Consider the following 23,011-nt stretch of genomic DNA (forward strand, 5'->3'; position numbering starts at 1 on the left):
GGAATAAAAAGAATAAAAGCAGTCAAGGTAGCCTCTAGAGGAGGAGCTGTCGATGCAGCAATCTTGCAAGTTAATGAGAATTCACCCGGGACTCTAGAACCCCCCAGAGAGGGGAGAGAGGAGGAGATGGGGAGGGGGGGGGTGGATAAAAACTCTTCCTTTGCAGCTGGCCCTCTCCCTCATTTGTTGCTCCAATAAGCAGTAATTAGGTCCTGAGCTAATGGTGTCAGCTGATCTGCTGTTTTTAGGCTAGACCCAGAGGAATCTCCATGGAAACCCTGCTGGAGTCGTCCCCCCACCTGGATGCTGAGTGCTCCTTTCCGCCACCTGGCTGCCGCCGGGCCCGCTGCTACCTCCTCCTGCCTCTAACCTGCAGCCTGCAGCATGCGCACTGCCCCCGGGATCCCTAAATGGGACAATTCTGTCCGTGACGTCAGCGCCCAGCCGTCTCCACAGAAACTTTTGTCCCATTGGCCAATCAGAGAGCTTGGAAGGGGCCGGGGAAGGGGGGGCGGGAGGAGAGGGGAGTGGGAGGGGTGGGGGTGAGGGAAGAGGCGAGAGGTTTAGTGTGTGGAGCTGCTCGCGCTCCGCCTGGGCTGTCAGTCCCGGCTCCAGCCGCCGCGAGACCTTCCCGGAGACGCGCTCACACACGGCGCACCCCCTGCACACCGCACGCCCTCGCTCCCTGGCTCACACACACGCACACACTAAGCCTGGCCGAGCAGGAGCCACTGACCATTTTGCAAGTGCCGGGACCAGCTGCGGCGCACTGGGTACAAACACTCCGCGTTCCCAGTCGGGGCTTTCGTCTGGGAGACCACGACGAGGGGCGAAGGTGGGCTAGGACGCGGACCCGGCGCTGAGCGCTGGTCGGGCCGCCTTGCTGGCAGAGCCGCCTCCCGGGACGGGCGCGGGCCTCCGCAGAGAGTAGAATAAAGAGGAGCGGCCGCAATCGCAGCGCGAGGAGGATGGGAACTCTCCTATTCCAAGCTCTGTAACAAACGGATGGAAATCCTGAATGGAGGAACCGCTGATTTCATTTGCTTGAGAAATCGTCCGGAGGAACTCATATTTGGCCACTCTGAGGTGTGGAGGGGGTGTCCATGACGTGGCAGGGGGAAAATAGACATCCGAAACCTCCCGTGTGAACTGCAAACTGTAACCAAGCAATGGGAAAATGATACCTCGCTATATTCTAATTTCATGCAAAGGGTTTTAAGCATCTGTATCATAAACTTACTTCTATGCCTTGTACCCAGTTCGCCAGAGACCAGAGTCCTGTCTGGGGACCCCATCATTATCCGGGAGACCCGCCGCCAGCGGCCTGCCTTCGTTTACCCACATCTCCCTGGAACGGATATCTGTTTGGGGTACCACAGGCTATCCTATAGAACTATGGCCAAATCCTCGTGAATGCTTTGCTAATTCTGGGACTTAACTCCTGGAACCTACCTCCGGGACTGGAATTTAGCCTAAATGCATCTGAAGAAATGACATTGTATGCCGCTTTAAAAATACCTTAAAAAATTTCCTGTGTAGCAGGATTTGATAGGTTTAACAACATGACAGGTAAGAACTTTCTCTCTTTCTAGTCCCTGAACGCCCCACGCAGGGAAAGGCCGAAGCGGAACAGGACCCTGGAGCGCGCTCTCAGGCGCTCGGCCGGGCAGCTGCTTTTGAGAGAGGCGCAGCCCTCGCTCCTGGACCGTGGGGCCGGAGGCTGGGGAAGCTTCTGGGGCTCGCGCGGGGAGGCGGCGCTGCGCTCCACCTGCCTGCCCCGGACACAGCCCCGGGCGAGGCGTCGAGGGACCACCTCAAGTCAATAGTGGGTTTTTGATAAACCAAGGAATGGGATTTTAATTATTCAAAACCCAGCTCCTCCGGGCCAGATGCTGTTAGGATGGTCCTACTCCTACAGTATTAAAGAGACCCATCACTAAGAAGACGAGAAAAGCGTCCAAGACATCCGTCGCAATTACGAACGAACCAGAGACTTGGTAGCACAGGGCATTGATCGCTGGTGCCCAACCGACCCTCCTCCCCACTCCCCATTCCCCACCCCCCCACACCCGAGGCAGGCTCTGGCGGCGGCCGGGACCTCGCGTCCCTACATCGTGGCGGGAGCTGCATTTTTCATGAGCCCGGGGTGAACAGGTGCGAAGTGCGCTGGGAGCATCCGGCCGGCGGCCGGGAGCAGGCAACATGGAGAGTGAGCGCGACATGTACCGCCAGTTCCAGGACTGGTGCCTCAGGACTTACGGGGACTCAGGCAAGACCAAGACGGTGACCCGTAAAAAATACGAGCGGATCGTCCAGCTCCTCAACGGCTGCGAGTCGAGCTCCACGGACAACGCCAAATTTAAATTCTGGGTCAAATCGAAGGGTTTCCAGCTGGGCCAGCCGGACGAGGTCCGCGGGGGCGGCGGCGCAAAGCAAGTGCTCTACGTGCCGGTCAAGACCACGGTGAGTGACTCGCCTTCCTCTGTTATTCGTCTGCCCGAGCAGCCCGGCGCTGGGGGGGGGGGGGGGAGGAGAAAGGGGGAGCCGTGAGCCACCGTTGGCTCGTTTGCCCCTACCCTTCTCAACCCCCTCCCCAAGTCGTCCCCAGTCGCGTGAGCCAGGCGCGTTTCCCCCAACGTGGAGTCTTTGTGGTCCTTTATTTTAAAGCGGCAGCGCACCTTCAGAGCGCGCAGCCCTCCTGGCCTCCGGGCTCCCGGACCCGCTGCTGGAGCTTCCATCCCCTGGTCGGGCGGCGTCCCGCGTCCTCGGGCTGGGCCATTGTCCCACGTCCTTCGCTGGGCGCCTGGCGCGTGTCCCGCCTTCGCCACCGCTCATAAAGGCCACGCTGGAACCCCAGACGCACGCTCTGATAATAGACGATTCTGATCGATAGTCTACAGTGTCTCCTTATTGGCACAAAGCCCAAACGTGGCGCTGGTCGTGGATGTGGGGTTTTCCCCCGGACACTATCAGGTTTTATTGTTAGACCGCCGCTATTGGGAGACACCGGGCTGTCCGATCGCCTTTATCACTCCCGGAGATCTTACCACGACTATTTAGATTGTAGATAAGGTCCTGGAGATTCCTCCTCCTATTTCCCCCATTCCCTTCCTCACTTCCCCCTTTCACAAATAAAGCTGCAGCTACATGATGAACAACAAAGCGAGATGGGTTTGGGCGCAGTCAAGTGGTGTACGTATTTGTTCCTTATTCTGGGATGGCTCTAGTCTCATGGCCACAAAGCTCTAAGCCCAGGCGCTGGCATTGAGAGCTCAGTATACCTCAGCTTACTAGGCAGAAGCCTGTGAGGCTGGGGAGCGGCGGCAGCGTCAATTTCCTTTTTAAGGAGATGGGAATTGTGGGCTACAAGTAGGATTGCAGATCAGATCCGTAAGACCTCTTTCTTCATCATGCTAGGTGGGTACTCGTCTGGAGTAGGGGTGGGGGAGGGTATCTGGCATCCTGTACATTTTTGCCTCGCTTTCGGGTTTCTTGAGCATTTGCTCCTTTTCCTCCCTTCCTTACTGGCCACTGTTTCTCGTGCAGTATTCCTGGAGGATGCTAGAAACGAGATGCCTTGAAAGCTATTCTTCTCTATCAAACGGAGGTATATTCAATTGGAAATATGTGCATGAAAGGTTTTTCAAAGGATTATTTGGAGGACTCTTTTATGTTTGGAAAGCAGTTTATGGTTTCTTGAGATTAATTAGAGGTAGTTGTTTGAAGGGAGTGTATTTCTCTTGAAATTTATATGGAAAATGGGACATGGAAATAAAGGTGAAATGGAAACACACATAAAAGTTCTGATGTTTTTTAAAAAAATGTACCATTGTTGGAAGGTTTCTAGAAGGTCGATCTATAAATGCAGCCTTCTCTTTTAACATGTGGCATTGCTAAAGACAATGGTGAGATTGCTTTACTAAGTAATGAGCACGGATGAACTGAGGTTTATTTACATCTGGATGAGCCAGAAGTCTGTCACAGAGAATGAAGTGCTTTGATTCATTTGCATTGGGAGTAACATGAAGAACTTGATTTAAAAAAATAACTCACTGTTAGACAAAGTAAATTAGAATTCACAGCATGTGGATATATTTTCCTTTGGGCAATACGGGGCTAATTGATGAATATAATAATCATTTAAGATATATTTACCTGAATATTATTTAATAATTCTGTGTCTTTTCTTTTTAAATTGCTAGCTTGGGAGTTTGCTTTTCATTTTTTTATGTTATGCTTAGGCACCTCTGTTTACGTGTCAGATAGCTTCACTTGTGTATTGCACCAGTGAGTTTATACTTGCATGGATTTTGTTACATCCACTGAATGTATAAACAGGTGTGCCTTTTTAAAACATTAATTCAAAATTCTAGCGTAAATTCTGTAATGGTTGTAGAGGCGCTAAGATAAACATGGATGCCAGTAATTCAAACCAGCATTCACATGCTCAGATACCATATTTTCATTGAAAAATTAATGCAGAGTTGTTAAAGAACTGCTGCTAAGACATCTAATATAGAGTAACAACTCCAGGGTTAATAATAAAGTAACACGTGTGTCTCTTTTCAGTAAGGATTCCATATAGTTAGGGGAGAAAATGTAACCCTTCAGGTGATGTTCTTGGATAATGGTTTCCCGTGTAGTATTTAAGAGCTCTGATCTTCATTCAGACCCGTTTGGAAATGTTGCAGATGTTTTTAATTCATGAACTCTCCTATTGCTGTTTATGAAATTTTTATGCTGCTCCTGACATAGAATTATAGGCTCCTCCTTCTCTGAGAGGCAGCCAATCATCATTTCAATGAGTTAAAAAATAAAGATCCCCTTTTATCATGTGTTTCCCCACATCTCAAAATATTTTTCCTTAAAAATATGTTTTTTCTTTATGATAACAGGAGTGTAGTCACCAGAAAGACAAAGAATATCTTTTTCTTTTCATTCAAAGGCATATATCGGTTGAAAGAAAGTACTGTATTTGAATGGTATTTTCAAGTAGACTAAGAATCATGCTAGCTTTTTGAGGCTTGAAGGTTCATGGCTGGCTTTGCTGTCATCGAGAGAGATTTGCGCCTGGTGTTTCAGTAACCCACAGTTGCCGGTAATTAGACATCATTACTACTGCAAAAAGGGAAAGAGAGAAGGGGAGAGGACAGGCTGGGGCTAATTAACTTCTTGTGTTTAATGAAAGAAAGGGAGACTGATAGCAACTGGGAGGTCGGACTAGAAGAGAGCAGACACCACACAGACTTAACTGAAACAGGACTATCTTTCAGTCTGAAAGAAGCTTGGTTCTACCTCTTGTTTTTCCAAAATAACATATGTAGGTTTGCGAATACTTTCCCCCCTGAAGCCTAGATATAACTGATGATAAAATCAAGCAAGTGACAACTGACTTAAAAATGTGGAAGATTGGAGAAGATAAACATGCCCTTTAATATTTGTCCTGGCCATGCCTAAAACTGAGGAGACATATCTGTCACTGTTTAGATTACTGTGTGGCTGAGGAGATACTGTTTGGTCACCAAGCAACAATATCCTGCAACTCAGCCATTTTAGGTCTGGAGTGGGAATGTGTATGTGCACGTGCGCGCGTACACACACACATATGTAAGGTTTGCTGAGCATTGCATCTAAGTTCTTTTCCACGCTACCACTATTATTTTTATGTTCCTTCATTAAAGGTGTGAGAAATTTAGAAGTATGAAATTATGAATAACTTAAAAACAGTTCTGAAAAAGATATAGCAAATGCCTGACATTGATTAGGAAAAAAATGTTTAATCAGTGACCGTTTAAAATTAGCATGACTATGGTTACTCTATTTTATGTCTTTGATAGTTCTAGTTTAGTTTGTTTTTAGAAGCTTTGCATCCTCATTGACATTTTGTTTCTGGCAACATTAGTTGAAACATCACATTTAAAATGTAAAGCACCACAGCACATTCTACCACTTGATATTAGGAAAGGTAAACTTAGAAAAGAACCAGAAATTTCATTACAACTTTTCGTTAGTAATATTGTTAATGTGTTAACGTCATTTTTTTTGTTGTTGTTGTTTTTGCGGTACGCGGGCCTTGCACTGCTGTGGCCTCTCCCGTTGCGGAGCACAGGCTCCGGAGCGCAGGCTCAGCGGCCATGGCTCACGGGCCCAGCCGCTCCGCAGCATGTGGGATCTTCCCGGACCGGGGCACGAACCCGTGTCCCCTGCATCAGCAGGCAGACTCCCAACCACTGCGCCACCAGGGAAGCCCCTAACGTGTATTTTTTAAAAAGTCGACTGCATTGTATAAAACATTAGGAAATTCAGTAAACTCACATTTTTTTTTTTTTTCAGTCTTAAGAAAACAAGGTAATGAATATCCAAACTGTAAAATCAAATAATGTGAGCAATGCTTTTCTTGACCTGTATTTGTAGGAACAGACACTTTGGCTTAATTTTTTTTTTACCATTCATGTGTATTTTTCCCCTTTATTTATTCCACTAGGAAACATAAATGAATCTTTCATCCAGAAAAGAAAATGCATTATCTCTAGTTATGTCATTTCAAAATGATGATTTATTCAGTTCTGCAATCTGTAGCCTCAAATTTCGTATTTTCTTGCTGTGTATACTACTAATTGATTATTGTACAGTGATTAGAATGAATATTCATGGACGGGTTCATAACCAGTTACTGTTTTTTTAGTTCTCTATGGTTTTTTGTTAATTTTTATACCACGTCAGAGTGAAGGAAATAGTACATAAGGAGTCTGTATACATTTCCACTTGGCCTAACCCCATGCCTGAGGCACACATCATATGTATTGGGCCTTGATCTGGAATTTGCTATAGAAATTATAGAAAACAAAGCTGAGGGACATGCCAGCTATACATGATGATACTTTGTAACTCTGACACAGAGACAAATCATAATAGTAGTCACTGAGATATGAGCAATTTTTTGCTTATCTCTTAATACTTCCATACTAGTGGGAATTGCTATTGATGACCAATGCATTTGTTTTCTTCATTTAAGTATTTTGGGACACTCTCTACCATAGGTCTCTGGTGGGGGGAGGGTTAAAGAGATCCCAAGTATGATTCTCAGCATTGTGGTTTATAAGCTGACTTAAGTGGTTCCTTGTGGTTTGTTGGGAGGGATAAGTCATCCATGGCAAGTCCCTAGCACAGCGCCTCCTTAAGGCTCTCAGGGAATGTGGGTACCTTTACTAGAGGCCAGTTGGCCGTGAGGATTAAGGGGCAAAGGACTTGTAGAGATAACCCCCCTGAATTTTTTTTTTTTTTCCGGTACGCGGGCCTCTCACTGTTGTGGCCTCTCCCGTTGCGGAGCACAGGCTCTGGACACGCAGGCTCAGCGGCCACAGCCCACAGGCCCAGCCGCTCCGCGGCACGCAGAATCCTCCCGGACCGGGGCACGAACCCGTGGCCCCTGCATCGGAAGGCGGACTCTCAACCACTGCGCCACCAGGGAAGCCCTCCCCTGAATTTTAGGAGGAAATCAGACCCTCTTAGTATATGAGGACTATCCCACACTTACTTCCGAAGATACCAGCCCTTGACTTTTCCATTGGTTCTTCCTTGTCTTGCTAGTAACTATAGTGGAGGTGAGGGGCAAGACTCGGCACTCATATATATTCCCTCTAGAAACCTCCTGAGCCAGCGGAGATTCTGCTTGTCAAGATTTTAACTCTAGACTTTTTGCGTAGGATAAAGGAAAGATGAGGAAGGAAATTCAGGGATGTGGCAACAGAACTTCCAAAGTTTCCATCTCCATGTCAAGATCATAAAGACCTTTCACTAATAGCTGTTGTACTTGCCAAGACTTTTTATATCTAACTGGGAAAATTAAAGTGAATCTAATGTGTTTTAGGTTACGTTTATTTTCATAGTCCTGGGATAACAAGATAACATGGATGGCATAGATAGCAGGAAACATGTTATAGTGGGCAGGGTATAGATTTTAGAGCAAGATTTAAATCCTGGATTTGACATTTATTGAACCTGTTAATTACGGGAAGTTTCTTAACTAAAGACACAGTTTCTTCTTTGTAAATTTACATAATATTACTTGCCTAATTAGTTTGGGATAAGAATTAATAATCATAATTCATACTTCCTAAACATAGAGCATATATAGCATATGCCTGGCACATAGTAAATACTATAAAAACAGAAGATGTTCTAAGTATTAACAAAGCAAGAACACCATGATGTAATTATAATTTGTGTTCTGAAGTAAAAATCACACTGTAACAGAGTTAAAATACAAGATACATATATATATATATATGTATTAATGTGTTTTTCACATATTCTGCCTACTCCATTTTTAGAAAATAAAAATGACTTTGTCTTCTTAAAAGTGATACATTCTCATTATTTCAAAAATCTAAGGGAAAAGGAAAAAAATGCTAAAAATTCATGCTAATCTCCTGCCCAGATATAACCACCATTAGCTAATTTTGAACATGATTATAGATGTCCCTCTAAACATATATGCCAAAAGAAGATGAGACATATTGATTGATAGTGATACTGTATATGGACCAGGAAAAATAATTTTCTGAAACTAGTATGATAATTATATGCTAATTTAAGTAAGAAGAATAAAATATAATATTACCAAAATACAACAAAAGAAAAAGAAATACACAAAATTCAAAAAATTGCTAATAAAGGCTTCTTCACAGAGGTATTTATTCGTAAAATTAATAGAAAAGATTAAGAAAAACATTGAGAGTGAATTACATTTATTTTTTAACTATAGACTTCAGTTTTATACCATATAATTGACTTTCTCCAATGGTAGGTAAGAGACAAATATATTTTCACTTCTCACCTCCTTATTACTACCTCCCTGTGTATAATCGATTACATTGATTATATTATAATTGTTATATATCTGATTTTATTATATCAGTTATATTATCTAATTGCTTTTACTCTCAAGGTTTTTTATATTTGTTATAGTACGTAATTTGCTTCTTACAATTATTGATATTTTCCTTTGCTGTACTTAAATGCTTATCATCCATTCTTTTACCTGGTTTTCTTTACTTCTAAATTCTTTGATTCATCAGTTGATTAACTGTGATTCCTTATCATCTTTTTTTTTTTTTCCTATAGAAGAGTTCCTCTGTTCTATTCTTTAAGGTTTGTATGCAATTGAAAATATTTGTCCTTTGTCTTTGTACCTAAAGAGCAACCTTAGCTAGGTGTCATTTCTTCATTTCACTCTTTCCACCAGACATTATAGATAGTGTGTTAGCTCTGTTAAAATCTAAGGCAAACCTGTTTTCCAGATTTTATGGATTGTTTACTCAGGCATCCTTGAAAGTAAATAATTTCACTAAGGTATGTCTTGAATTCCTTTTCTCACTCTTTCTTTCTCCTGAGTAATGATACTCATGTCCATGGCTTCAGTTGTGTCTCTGTTCTGGGGACTTACTGCACATCTTCTGGGGTTCAGATCTGTGTTTTGGATTTTCTACTAGATGTTTCCATCAAGATATTCCAAAGCACCTAAAATTAAACAAATTCAAAAATGAATTTCTCTTCTCTCCATTCCCCTATCCTAGGTCCTCCAAGCTGACCTCTTTCAAAAAAGAAAATTCTTAAAAAAATTTTTTTCCATGGATGGCAACACAATTTGCTTACCTATCCACGTGAAAAATCTGTGTGATATGCTTGATTTCTCCCTTTTCTTCCCTCCTTATAGTCAGTACTTGACAGTGTATTGTTGATTCTACCAACTTAATATCTCTTGAATTGACCGACCATATTCTTACCACACCATACCATGCAGTATGTCTATTGCTTGATAATTTGGTAATTTTTCCAAAACCTGTTTTGAAGGAAGGGAGTGTGCAATGTGTAATACCTCACTGGTGCTCAGTATTAATGGAATAAATGAAAATCACCTCCCAGCCCAATACCACAGATGGGAACTTCTTATTTACCACCACAGAACTAGTTTTATAGCCATACTGGGAACTCTTTTTTAAAAAAATTATAATTATTTTTTTAAATTGTGGTAAAAAACACATAATATATATTTTCCATTTTTACATGTATAAGTGTATGGTGCAATAGTATATGTACATTGTTGTGCAACAGATCTCCAGAACTTTTTCATCTTGTAAAACTGAAACTCTAGACCCAATAAACAACAATTTCCCTTTTGCCCTTCCCTCCAGCCCCTGGTAACCACCACTCTACTTTCTGTTTCCGTGAATCTGACTACTTTTGATACCTCATATAAGTGGAACTACTCAATGTTTGTCTGTTTGTGATTGATTATCTCACTTAGCATAGTGTCCTCAATATTCATCCATGTTAAAGTGTGTGACAGGATTTCCTTCCTTTTAAAGGCTGAATAACATGCTATTGTATGTATTTACCACATTTTTTTTATTCATCTGTCAATAGACATTGGGTTGCTTCCACCTTTGGCTGTTGAAAATAGTGCTGCTATGAAAATGGGTGTGTGAAGGATGTCCCTTCAAGACCCTGCTTTCAATTCTTTTGGATGTATACCCACAAGTGGGATTGCTGGATCACATAGTAGTTCTATTTTTAATTTTTTCAGGAACTTCCATACTGTTTTCCTTAACAGTTATACCATCTAATAGTCCCACCAACAGGGCACAAGGATGGGCTCTTTTTAAGGCTGAGAAACTAGTGACTTTGCTTGTCATCTAGAGTTCTTTAACAAGCACGTTTTTTCTTTAGGCAATAGCAAGTATTGAATGTAATGATTAATAATAATGTTATAATAATGCTTTACATTTATCAAGTTCTTAATATATATTGGTTAAAGATTGGGCTAATACCTTTAAAAAAAGTCCCCTTTAATATTCACAATAGTCCTACAGTATGAACACTTTTCATTACATACTTGAGAAAATTGTGGTTTCAGTTAAGATAACTTTCTAAAGTCACACAGCTTCTAAGTGTTAGAACTGGGATAAGAAACTATTTCAGTGGGATTCCAAAGTCCTTGCTTTGGTCTCCAAACTTTTAAAATAATGCATTCCAATAATTTAAAAAATTAAATATTCCCCCAGTATGTGTATTTTTATAAATTACATATAGTTCTGAATCAATACTTAACAGATAACACATGTTCAAAAATATATATAAGGCTGATATTAAATAGATATAAACATATATTTTTTCTTCATCTCAGTAGGTCATCTCTTGCGTTCCCTGGGGTGTGCACATGCCAATTTGGAGACAACTACTCTAATTCCTAGTACAGTGTTGCTTCACATTAAATCACTTTGGTTAAGACCTTACACTTCAGCTAAAATATCACCTCCTCTCTTACAGGGTGGGGTGCCTCTGTACTTAATCAACACAATATTAAAATAATTTCTTAGCCATTCAAATCCATGACACCCATAAAACAGTTATACACTTTTGCTGTTGGTTTGGTTGAGGTGAGAGTTTATTTCATCAAAGGCAAGTTGCGGAGATGGTACACAATCAAGAATAGCTGAAGTGAGGGTACAGTGAAAGTTGAAGTTGGAAAAGTAGGCTGGGACAAAATCATGGGAAACATCTACTGCCATGTTAAAAAGTTTGACCTTCATTCTATAGGGAATGGCAGCTACCAAGTGTTTGAGCAGGGATGTTATGATTTAGGTCTTATAGGTAGGGACTTGAGGTCTCTCCTTGGTTATGCTGCAGAATATAAATCAGATGAATAAAGAATAAAAGTTAGTTTCTTTGGTTCAATATATTGTTTGAAATATTACAGTTATAAATAAATGTTATACAGTTATTGAAATCAAATTATCAAGCAGTAACTCAATATAATACAATAGCTTGATATTGTTGTGTAATTGAATCATGCTGTACAAAATTTCAAATTTGTTAATTCCAATAAAATGTTAAAAATAGGATTTGTGAAATATAAGAAAAAATAGATTTAAAGGCATTTAAAAGGAATATGGATCAAATCATCTTATAATAAACTGTTTTGTTTTTGGAGTTGAGGAGAAGTAAATTTTGACCTCTAAGTTGTTACTACATCCACAACTACAAAGACTTCCCAGAGAAATCCTTCTAAAAACCCAGGGGAGATCGATACAGAATACTTATTTAAGCACAGACCTTTTCAAAGTAAAGTTACTGTTTCAAATATTGCTTAGAATATGGAGTTTTATACTTTAAGGCAGTATTCTAAATCTTACTCCAAGTTGTTTCTTGCTCAGATTTCTGTGATTTTAAATCCACATGCCAGTCTCTGCCACTAAGCGTCTTCCCTATGATTCTTCAATTTTTGTATACTGTGGTAGGCAGGATTCTAAGATAATTCCCAAATAACCCTCACACTTGTTTAATTCCCTTCCCTTTGAGTGTGGGTGGAACCTGTGGATATGATGAGCTATCACTCCCATGATTATGTCATGTTATATGGCACAGTTAGCTTGAAGAAGGGGGGCTCTTTCAGGTGGGTCTGACTTAATCACATTAACCTTTTAAAAGCAGAGTTTTTTCCCCTGGCTTATAGCAGAAGTAGAGAGTTTCAAAGTCTGAGATGGATTCAATGTAAGGGAGGTTCTCTATTGCTGAGATGGAGAGGGCCATGTGGTTAAGAGCTGAGAGCAACCTCTAGGAGCTGAGAGCATGCTTTGCCAACAGCTAGCAAAACAATGGGGACCTAAGTCCTACAACCACAAGGAACGGATTCTGGCAACAATCAAAGGAAGCTTGGAAGTGGGTCTTTCCCTAATTGGGCTTCCAAGTAAGAATGCAGCTGTCTGACACTTGATTTCAGCTTTAAGAGAACCTGAGCAGAAGACCCAGTTAAAATGTGCTGGATTTTGGACACACAGAAACTGTGAGATAATAAGTTTGTGAAGTTTTAAACCACCAATTTGCAGTTATATAGCAAAAGAAAACTAATACATAATTTTTTGGTCTAAATTTTCCAAAAAGCATTTGCTCAGTTAAAACAACTTTTTAAAAAGCATATTTGACTAATATTATTTGTGGTTTAAGATACAACTGGGAATAATTTAAATGATATTCTTGCCTAATGCCTAATGTGTTGCCATTTTAATAGTTTTTGATGAGATGGTCCATAATTTAGTGAAATATATAATTTCTAACAGATCATTTGAAATATTTAATGATTGATCACATTAGGAATATATATATTCCTAATAACATATATGCATATGTATATATATACACATGTATATTAGTTTGATTTTTCTCAACGTTTTTACTTAAAAACTTTTTATTTCATTATCTTCCATCATATATTCTATTATATTCCACTCTGTCTCCTAAATAGAATATGAGGTGGCTTACAGTTTTAGGTTTTTCATGGGAGGATAGAGATAGAGGAGTGCACATATCAAAAGACATTATTATTCACATAATTATATTAATGTATGTTTAAGTATTCCTGAATACATAGAGAAAAATAACAAAATATAGCATCCATTATCATTTATTAGAAATAACTATTCTATAATTTTATTTTTAAATTATTTTGTTATAATATTATACCTTATAAAGAAGACCTGCCTAGTGTTTGGGGAATATAATATAGAAAATAATATTAATAGGTATATCTTCTTCTGTTAAGATATTAGCTGGAACTGGAAATTATTTTCCCCTCTCTGTTGAGAAGAGAAAATCTTTATTTTGATTTTTTTTCTTTTTTCTCTATCTGAGGTTCATTCAATAGTCTTTTATGTTCCACTCTTCCTAATTTTAATCAAGTATTCATCTGTGCTAGTTATTCTCACAGTTACAGAGCTGTTAGAAAACTGCAAGGTTGAGAAGGAGATTCAGAATATAAGTTCAGGAAGTTGGAAACTTCATTTTGCTAATAAGAAAGAATAACTTGTCTTACAGACAGAGAGTGGGTGTTTTTGTTATTAGTAGTTATTTTCCTTCCTTTTTAAAAGTTAAGATATGTTTTCAGAAAATATTATTTGAATATTTGGGTCTCATATTATATATAAAGATAGTAGTCATTGAAATAAGGTTGGCCAATATTTCTGAAAGTATTCTTTTTCTTTTGGTTGGATGCCAGTGTGAGGGGGTACAGAGAGGATACTTATAGGTGAACATGACTGCAGTTGCCAGATGGCTAGAGGGCTTTAGGGGTTTAATCTAGGAACATGGGGCAAAACTAAGTGACATATATGAGGATCTAATGTCTAGCTTCGTCATAATAACACCATGCTCTAACCAATTGACCTAACTAGATACGATTTTCAAATCAAGGCAAGATGGCATTTTGCTTGAAAATATAATAAAAGATCTCTTAACAGAACTTCACTAACTAGTGAATTAACCAAAACTCTCTCTTCCCAGGGTGTGGACAGATTCATTCACAGTAGTCTACCCTGTAGTTACTTATACCTTGTGCACATAAAATTGAGTTGTGTGCATATTACTGGTTATGTTTTTCCCACATCCTTTTTAGTGAATTTCAATTATTATCATAATTGTGATTTAAATATTTCATAAACTGATGAATTGAGTGCATGAACTTAAATTCAGTGCTTTAGAAAGGCTCAAAATAAATGTTAATTGCTAAAAAACAATTAGGAAAAATAGAGAAAAAAAGAAGAAAACTTAGGTTTCTGCACAGCCTTGATTACTTTACAAGTAATAACTAACTTCTCATTCTACTTTAAAGTAACTGAAACTAGAAGGCATAGACAATGCATTATTGGGGAGCTTATACACTTGGAATGTCAATCAGTAGACCCATACGTAAAGAAGAGATCTTTGTCTTATCATAAATTTAACAAATAATTATATATTAGCATGTATTAAATGAAAATTTGATATTGAAGTGTGTATATCATCTTCTCTGCCTTCCAACTTTAACTTTGTTTTTTTAGTTATCTATTTTATTTTATTTTTTAATTTTGCTTCACAATACTGTGTTAGTTTCTGTTGTACAACAAAGTGAATCAGCCGTATGCATACATATATCCCCATATCTTCTCCCTCTTGCATCTCCCTCCCACCATCTCTCTCCCACCCCTCTAGGTCATCGCAAAGCACCAAGGTGAGCTCCCTGTGCTATGCTGCTGCTTCCCACTAGCTATCTATTTTACGTTTGGTAGTGTATATATGTCAATGCTACTATCACTTTGCCCCAGCTTCCCCCTCCCCACCCCAAGTCCTTAAGTCCATTCTCTATGTCTGCGTCTTTATTCCTGTCCTTCACTTAACTTTTTCTATGTTAAGTGGACAACTTCACAAAGGATAACAAGACCATTATGCACCAATATAGAAAGTTATAATAAGTGGTGTTTAGTCAGCCATGGACATATGAGTTAAGGATACACATACTGGCAGTGCTGATAAAATAATATACTGTCATGATAACGAAGAACTTAGTGATTCCTGAAGGTATATCCCTATTATGGAAGAAAATGTTTCCATCCAGATGAGCCAAATGACCTAACGTAGTCATGTGAGATTATTATGCCCTCTTTAAACCCATATTTAACAAGCTACCTTTTGATTATTTGGGTTCCCACATGACTAAAGAGAGAATGCACTGGTCAAACTGTTGCCAATGTTGGGAATTTTTAAGTTGTATTTCTTAGTATAAGTGAAGTAATTTTAGTTTTTATACTATTATCTCTTGTCAGTTTGGGTGGAGTTCAGAGCCTCTATATCTAATCAACTTATATACACTGAGGAGATCTCCAAAAGAACGTTGGAGAGCTGTTGAGATGGGAAGGGGAAAATGGGTACTAGGGAGGCAACAAAATGAGGTCTGTTATCTGACTCATTTAGAAATCTTCCTTCTAGGCAATCATTCTGTCTTATTTCCAGTTCCCTTGATGTTCTGGTTGCTCTCTTCTGATTAAATTGCTTTCTAAAATATGGTACTTAGCATACTTTATAGGGTTATAGTAATAGTTTAATATAACTTTGAATTGTGCTTTTTTCATTTAATTATTATTAAAATTTTCCCAATAGTCTTGATAATTATTTTTATGGCTTTACAAATACCTAATCAAGTATCTATACCATAACTATCTTTTGAAAAATTTATTTAATTAATTTGCCCATTTTTATTTGATTTGATTAAAAGGAAGAACAACAGAAATTATAAATAGGCTATTTTTCATCTTCTGTAGTCTTTAAAATATATAGGACTCTTGAAAGCAAGAATTATAGCATTGTCTTGTGGGGTTTTAAAATCTATGTAGATGTGATACATATAAATATATATAATATACAAAGGATATTCTCTAACCCAAAGATTTAAATTACAAATCAATAAGAGAAAATTATCTGGTAATTCCCCAAGTATTTAAAGATTAGATAACATACTTTTAAGTAATCTATAGGCAAAAGAGGAAATCCCAAAGGAAATTAGACAATATTTTGAACAGAATGAAAATGGTAGTGTAGCATATCAAAATTTACAGGATGACCTAAAGCAAGGCTTTGAGGAAAATTTATGGTGGTAAATGCTTATATTACAAAAGATGAAATGTCTCAAAATAATACTCTAAGCTTCCACCTAAGTAACTAGGTAAAAAAGAGCAAATGAAACCCTATGAAAGCAGAAACTTAATTTTAGTTAATTCCTGATAATCTCGGTAAGTCTAAAATACCCCTTTGCCTGGGGTTCTGAGGATTGAGGGTGATTCATGTAGTTTCACAGCCTTAGAGTGAGAGGTAGCTGGGCCTTGTTTATCTGATGATGGTAACGGTATCTGCTGAGATGTACATTTCCCCATTCAATTTACTCCTGTCATGTAGATTGGTAATGTGGTTCACTTTGCTTCTGAATATAGGGAATATGCAAATACGGGACTTTCTGAGGTATTTTGTTGTCTTATTTTTTGAATTTTATTTATTTTTTTATACAGCAGGTTCTTGTTAGTTATCTATTTTATACATGTTAGTGTATATATGTCAATCCCAATCTCCAAATTCATTCCACCCCCACCCCCCACCCTGCTTTCCCCCCTTGTGTCCATATGTTTGTTCTCTACATCTGTGGCTCTATATCTGCCTTGCAAACTGGTTCATCTGTACCATTTTTCTAGATTCCACATATATGCGTTAGTATACGATATTTGTTTTTCTCTTTCTGACTTGCTTCACTCTGTATGATAGTCTCTAGGTCCATGCATGTCTCTACCAATGACCCAATTTCGTCCCTTTTTATGGCTGAGTAATATTCCATTGTATATATGTACCACGTCTTCTTTATCCATTTGTCTATCAATGGGCATTTAGGTTGCTTCCATGACCTGGCTATTGTAAATAGTGCTGCAATGAACATTGTGGTACATGATGCTTTTTGAATTATGGTTTCTCAGGTTATATGCCCAGTAATGGGATTGCTGGGTCATATGGTAGTTCTATTTTTAGTTTTTAAGGAACCTCCATACTGTTCTCCATAGTGGCTGTATCAGTTTACATTCCCACCAACAGTGCAAGAGGGTTCCCTTTTCTCCACACCCTCTCTAGCATTTGTTGTTTGTAGAATTTCTGATGATGCCCATTCTAAACGGTGTGAAGTGATACCTCATTGTAGTTTTGATGTGCATTTCTCTAATAATTAGTGATGTTGAGAAGCTTTTCATGTGCCTCTTGGCATCTGTATGTCTTCTTTGGAGAAATGTCTATTTACGTCTTCTGCCCATTTTTTGATTGGGTTGTTTGTTTTTTTAATATTGAGCTGCATGAGTGTCTTTCTTGATATCATGGGATGAGTTCACCTGCTCTCGGGAACTTGTGAGACTGTCTCACACTAATATGCATCACATTTGGCTGTCTCTGTTCTGTTGCTCACAAACTATGTCAGATGCAGAAAAAGATTTAAAAACAAGCCACCCACCTATTATATTTGGCGTTTCAGGAATTCCCAAAGCTATCTGGGTTTAGCTTCTCAAAACTCTTAGGCTTAGACTTTAGGGAGGCATAGACAGCAGGGAACTTCTCAGGAACTCATGAATATGCAGCTTACATTTTCCTCTGTGTCTGTCTTCACCCACTGAGAGAATTGTTATCTCATAGGAAGTGTGAAATTGTTTATTACTTTTTCAGCATTTATTCAGGTCTGTTTCTTATGGCATACATATTATGTGATGGGTCTCCAGGCTTTAGGTTTCTAAAGCTCCAAAGCTCAGGCTCTTGCAAGTCCAAGTAAACTTTTGAAACTGAAAATCCGAGACTTGAACGTTTTTAAATAATGTGTGTCATCATCACAACCTTTCCCCAGGGGAGTCACTATGGATAGCCCTAACAACCCAATTTGGGGAAAGGAACAAGATACACATAGAAAGTCAAATGGAAGAAAACAGTTAACACTTCAAAAGTTCTACCATATGTTAAGTAAGGAGAGTAAATGATAGCTATTTCACATGGTTATTGTGATGATTAAATGAGTCAATACATATGATTCATCTGTCAGTTTCAGACAACCAAGAATTTAAATATTAATTTTTCCCCTTTTTGTCATCGTCATCTCCTCCTTTTCCCAATAAATACAATGCTGAAGTATCACCTATGCCTAGGGAGAATATAAAGGTGTCTTAGAGTTTATTAATTATGTGAAAAAATTCAGGAAAATAAGATGCTTGAGGAGAAGCTCATGGCTCTAGAATAGAACACAAATGGCCAAGGGAAGGGTAGGGACTGATTTTTTCCTTCATCCATTCTTTGTCTTACCTATTATCCAGGAGAGAGTTTGACCACAATACATTTTAAAAGTCTCCTCATATAAACCAAATGATTACTTTGAAATATAGTACATATATTCAAAATTATAAAAATCGAAGCATTAGGGAACCACAGAAAACTGAAATGCAAAGTAATTATATAAGACAAGTATTATAAAGAATTTTATTATAAAGATTGCTGTACAGACCAGTGGATTAAAAACGCTCATTGCAGACCACAAGAACTAATCACTGGCTGAGATTATTTTCGATAAAGTCTAGAGCTCACTCTCAAGAGGTATAGATTCTACTCTTGTTGCAGAGATCCTGAGAACGAGATCATGTATGGGATTGTGGAGCAATAGGGTGTTATATTTGTGTATTATGTATACACAGATGTAGGTTTTGTTGAGAGCCATTTTAGTTCTCAACAAATAGCATTTTTATTGAGTCAGAACTGTACAGAGTGGAGTCAGATGAGGCAGGATGTAATGAGGAGAGGTATATATTGTCTGTGCTGCCTTATTAGCACTTGTCACACTGTGTTCATTTTTCAAACAAGCAGAAGATTTTTTTCTCTCATTCAAAAAAAGGTCTAAAGGTAGATAGTCAAGGGATGACGTGATGTCAAAGTCCTGATGTCATAAGAATCAAGGCTCCTATTTTCCTATTTGCCATTTGTAATATACCTTTCATCCTCATTTGTTGGAGCAGCTCTAGTTCTGGTAGACATGCTGCTTTCCAGGCAGAATACTGTGTGTGTGTGTGTGTGTGTGTGTGTGTGTGTGTGAGAGTGTGAGAAAGAGAGAGACACAGAGACAGAGAAAGGATACTGAGACTCCTCCAGCTCCCTAATCCCTCTTTTTTATTTGTCCTGTATTTTTTTTTAATTTTTGAATTTTATTTTATTTATTTTTTTATGCAGCAGGTTCTTAGTCATCAATTTTATTCACATCAGTGTATACATGTCAATCCCAATCACCCAATTCATTACACCACCATCCCCACTCCCCTTCAGCTTTCCAACCTTGGTGTCCATACGTTTGTTCTCTACATCTGAGTCTCAATTTCTGCCCTGCAAACCGGTTCATCTGTACCATTATTCTAGGTTCCACATACATGTGTTAATATACGATATCTGTTTTTCTCTTTCTGACTTACTTCACCCTGTATGACAGTCTCCAGATCCATCGACGTCTCAACAAATGACCCAATTTCGTTCCTTTTTATGGCTGAGTAATATTCCATTGTATATATGTACCACATCTTCTTTATCCATTCGTCTGTCGATGGGCATTTAGGTTGCTACCATAACCTGGCTACTGAAAATAGTGCTGCAATGAACACTGGGGTGCATGTAGCTTTTTGAATTATGGTTTTCTCTGCGTATATGCCCAGTAGTGGGATTGCTGGGTTGTATGGTAGCTCTGTTTTTAGGTTTTTTTTTTTTTTTTTTTTTGCGGTATTCAGGCCTCTCACTGTTGTGGCCTCTCCCGTTGCGTAGCACAGGCTCCGGATGCACAGGCTCAGCGGCCATGGCTCACGGGCCCAGCCGCTCCACGGCATGTGGGATCTTCCCGGACCGGGGCACGAACCTGTGTCCCCGGCATTGGCAGGCAGACTCTCAACCACTGTGCCACCAGGGAAGCCCCGTTTTTAGTTTTTTTAAGGAACCTCCATACTGTTCTCCATAGTGGCTGTATCAATTTACATTCCCACCAACAGGCAAGAGGGTTCTCTTTTCTCAACACCCTCTCCAGCATTTGTTGCTTGAAGATTTTCTGATGATGCCCATTCTAACTGGTGTGAGGTGATACCACATTGTAGTTTTGAATTGCATTTCTCTAATAATTAGTGATGCTGCGCAGCTTTTCATGTGCTTCTCGCCCATCTGTATGTCTTCTTTGGAGAAATGTCTATTTACGTCTTCTGCCTATTTTCGGATATGGTTGTTCATTTCTTTAATATTGAGCTGCAGGAGCTGTTTATATATTTTGGAGATTAATCCTTTGTGTGTTGATTCATTTGCAAATATTTTCTCCCATTCTGAGGGTTGTCTTTTCGTCTTGTTTATGGTTTGCTTTGCTGTGCAAAAGCTTTTAAGTTTCATTAGGTCCCATTTGTTTATTTTTGGTTTTATTTCCATTACTCTAGGAGGTGGATCATAAAAGAACTTGCTGTGATTTATGTCAAAGAGTGTTCTTCCTATGATTTCCTGTAAGAGTTTTATAGTATCCTGTCTTACATTTAGGTCTCGAATCCATTTTGAGTTTATTTTTGTGCATGGTGTTAGGGAATGTTCTAATTTCATTCTTTTACATGTAGCTGTCCAGTTTTCCCAGCACCACTTATTGAAGAGACTGTCTTTTCTCCATTGTTTATACTTGCCTCCTTTGTCATAGATTAGTTGACCATAGGTGCGTGGGTTTATCTCTGGGCTTTCTATCTTGTTCCCTTGATCTGTGTTTCGGTTTTTGTGCCAGTACCATATTGTCTTGATTACTGTAGCTTTGTAATATAGTCTGAAGTCAGGGAGTCTGATTTCTCCAGTTCCCTTTTTTCCCCTCAAGAGTGCTTTGGCTATTCGGGGTCTTCTGTGTCTCCATACAAATTTTAAGATTTTTTGTTCTAGTTCCGTAAAAAATGCCAGTAGTAGTTTGATAGGGATTGCATTGAATCTGTAGATTGCTTTGGGTAGTATAGTCATTTTCACAATATTGATTCTTCCAATCCAAGAACATGGTATATCTCTCCATCTGTTGGTATCATCTTTAATTTTTTTCATCAGTGTCTTATAGTTTTCTGCATATAGGTCTTTTGTCTCCCTAGGTAGGTTTTTTCCTAGGTATTTTATTCTTTTTTGTTGCAATGGTAAAAGGGAGTGTTTCCTTAATTTCTCTTTCAGATTTTTCATCATTAATGTATAGGAATGCAAGAGATTTCTGTGCATTAATTTTGTATCCTGCAACTTTACCAAATTCATTGATTACCTCTAGTAGTTTTCTGGTGGCAGTTTTAGGATTCTCTATGTATAGTATCATGTCATGTGCAAACAGTGACAGTTTTACTTCTTCTTTTCCAATTTGTGTTCGTTTTATTTTTTTTCTCTGATTGCCATGGCTGGAACTTCCAAAACTATATATGTTGAATAAGAGTGGTGAGAGCCGACATCCTTGTCTTGTTCTTGATCTTAGAGGAAATGCTTTCAGTTTTTCACCATTGAGAATGATGTTTGCTATGGGTTTGTCATATATGGCCTTTATTATGTTGAGGTAGGCTCCCTCTATGCCCACTTTCTGGAGAGTTTTTATCATAAATGGGTGTTGAATTTTGTCAAAAGCTTTTTGTGCATCTATTGAGATGATCATATGGTTTTTCTTCTTCAATTTGTTAATATGGTGTATCACATTGATTGATTTGCCTATATTGAAGAAACCTTGCATCCCTGGGATAAATCCCACTTGATCATGGTGTATCATCCTTTTAATGTGTTGTTGGCTTCTGTTTGCTAGTTTTTTGTTGAGGATTTTTGCATCTGTATTCATCAGTGATATTGGTCTGTAATTTTCTTTTCTTGTAGTATCTTTGTCTGGTTTTGGTATCAGGGTGATGGTGGCATCATAGAATGAGTTTGGGAGTGTTCCTTTCTCCACAGTTTTTTGGAAGAGTTTGAGAAGGATGGGTGTTAGCTCTTCTCTAAATGTTTGATGGAATTCACCTGTGAAGCCATCTGGTCCTGGACTTTTGTTTGTTGGAAGATTTTTAATCACAGTTTCAATTTCATTACTTGTGATCTGTTCATATTTTCTATTTCTTCCAGGTTCAGTCTTGGAAGGTTATAACTTTCTAAGAATTTGTCCATTTCTTCCAGGTTGTGCATTTCATTGGCATAGGGCTGCTTGTAGTAGTCTCTTAGCATGCTTTGTATTTCTGTGGTGTCAGTTGTAACTTCTCCTTTTTCGTTTCTAATTTTATTGATTTGAGTCCTCTCCGTCTTTTTCTTGATGAGTCTGGCTAATGGTTTATCAGTTTTGTTTAACTTCTCAAAGAACCAGCTTTTAGTTTTATTGATCTTTGCTATTGTTTTCTTTGTTTCTATTTCTTTTATTTCTGCTCTGATCTTTATGACTTCTTTCCTTCTGCTAACTTTGGATTTTGTTCTTCTTTCTCTAGTTCCTTTAGGTGTAATGTTAGATTGTTTATTTGAGATTTTCCTTGTTCTTGAGGTAGGCTTGTAGAGCTATAAAATTCCCTCTTAGAACTGCTTTTGCTGCATCCCATAGGTTTTGGGTCATCGTGTTTTCATTGTCATTTGTATCTTGTGATTTCCTCTTTGA

At 38.9% G+C, this 23,011-nt stretch overlaps 1 protein-coding gene and 1 long non-coding RNA gene across 6 annotated transcripts in view; one reads left to right on the plus strand and one right to left on the minus strand.

The window, feature by feature from the left end:
• Window positions 1-1,057: 1,057 nt before the first annotated feature.
• LOC125961252 (uncharacterized) lies at window positions 1,058-3,277 on the minus strand. The gene is made up of 3 exons (XR_007471690.1): window positions 2,679-3,277; window positions 2,260-2,512; window positions 1,058-1,156 (listed from the first exon to the last, which is right to left on the minus strand). It is a non-coding gene; the product is annotated as an uncharacterized LOC125961252 (long non-coding RNA).
• NOL4 (nucleolar protein 4) overlaps window positions 1,137-23,011 on the plus strand; it is a 400,768-nt gene continuing 378,893 nt past the window's right edge. For 3 of the 5 annotated variants that reach the window (XM_049697981.1, XM_004273705.3, XM_004273706.3), the window contains exon 1: window positions 1,137-2,463. In XM_049697981.1, coding sequence (XP_049553938.1) covers window positions 2,203-2,463 — 261 coding nt within the window. In that variant the 5' untranslated portion in view covers window positions 1,137-2,202. Of the gene's footprint in view, window positions 2,464-3,220; window positions 3,418-3,514; window positions 3,608-23,011 lie in introns of those variants that run through there. The other 2 variants (XM_049697978.1, XM_049697979.1) reach the window with 2 other exon arrangements.

The sequence above is a fragment of the Orcinus orca genome, chromosome 15 (genome assembly GCF_937001465.1).
Source record: "Orcinus orca chromosome 15, mOrcOrc1.1, whole genome shotgun sequence".
Classification (NCBI taxonomy): Eukaryota; Metazoa; Chordata; class Mammalia; order Artiodactyla; family Delphinidae; genus Orcinus; species Orcinus orca.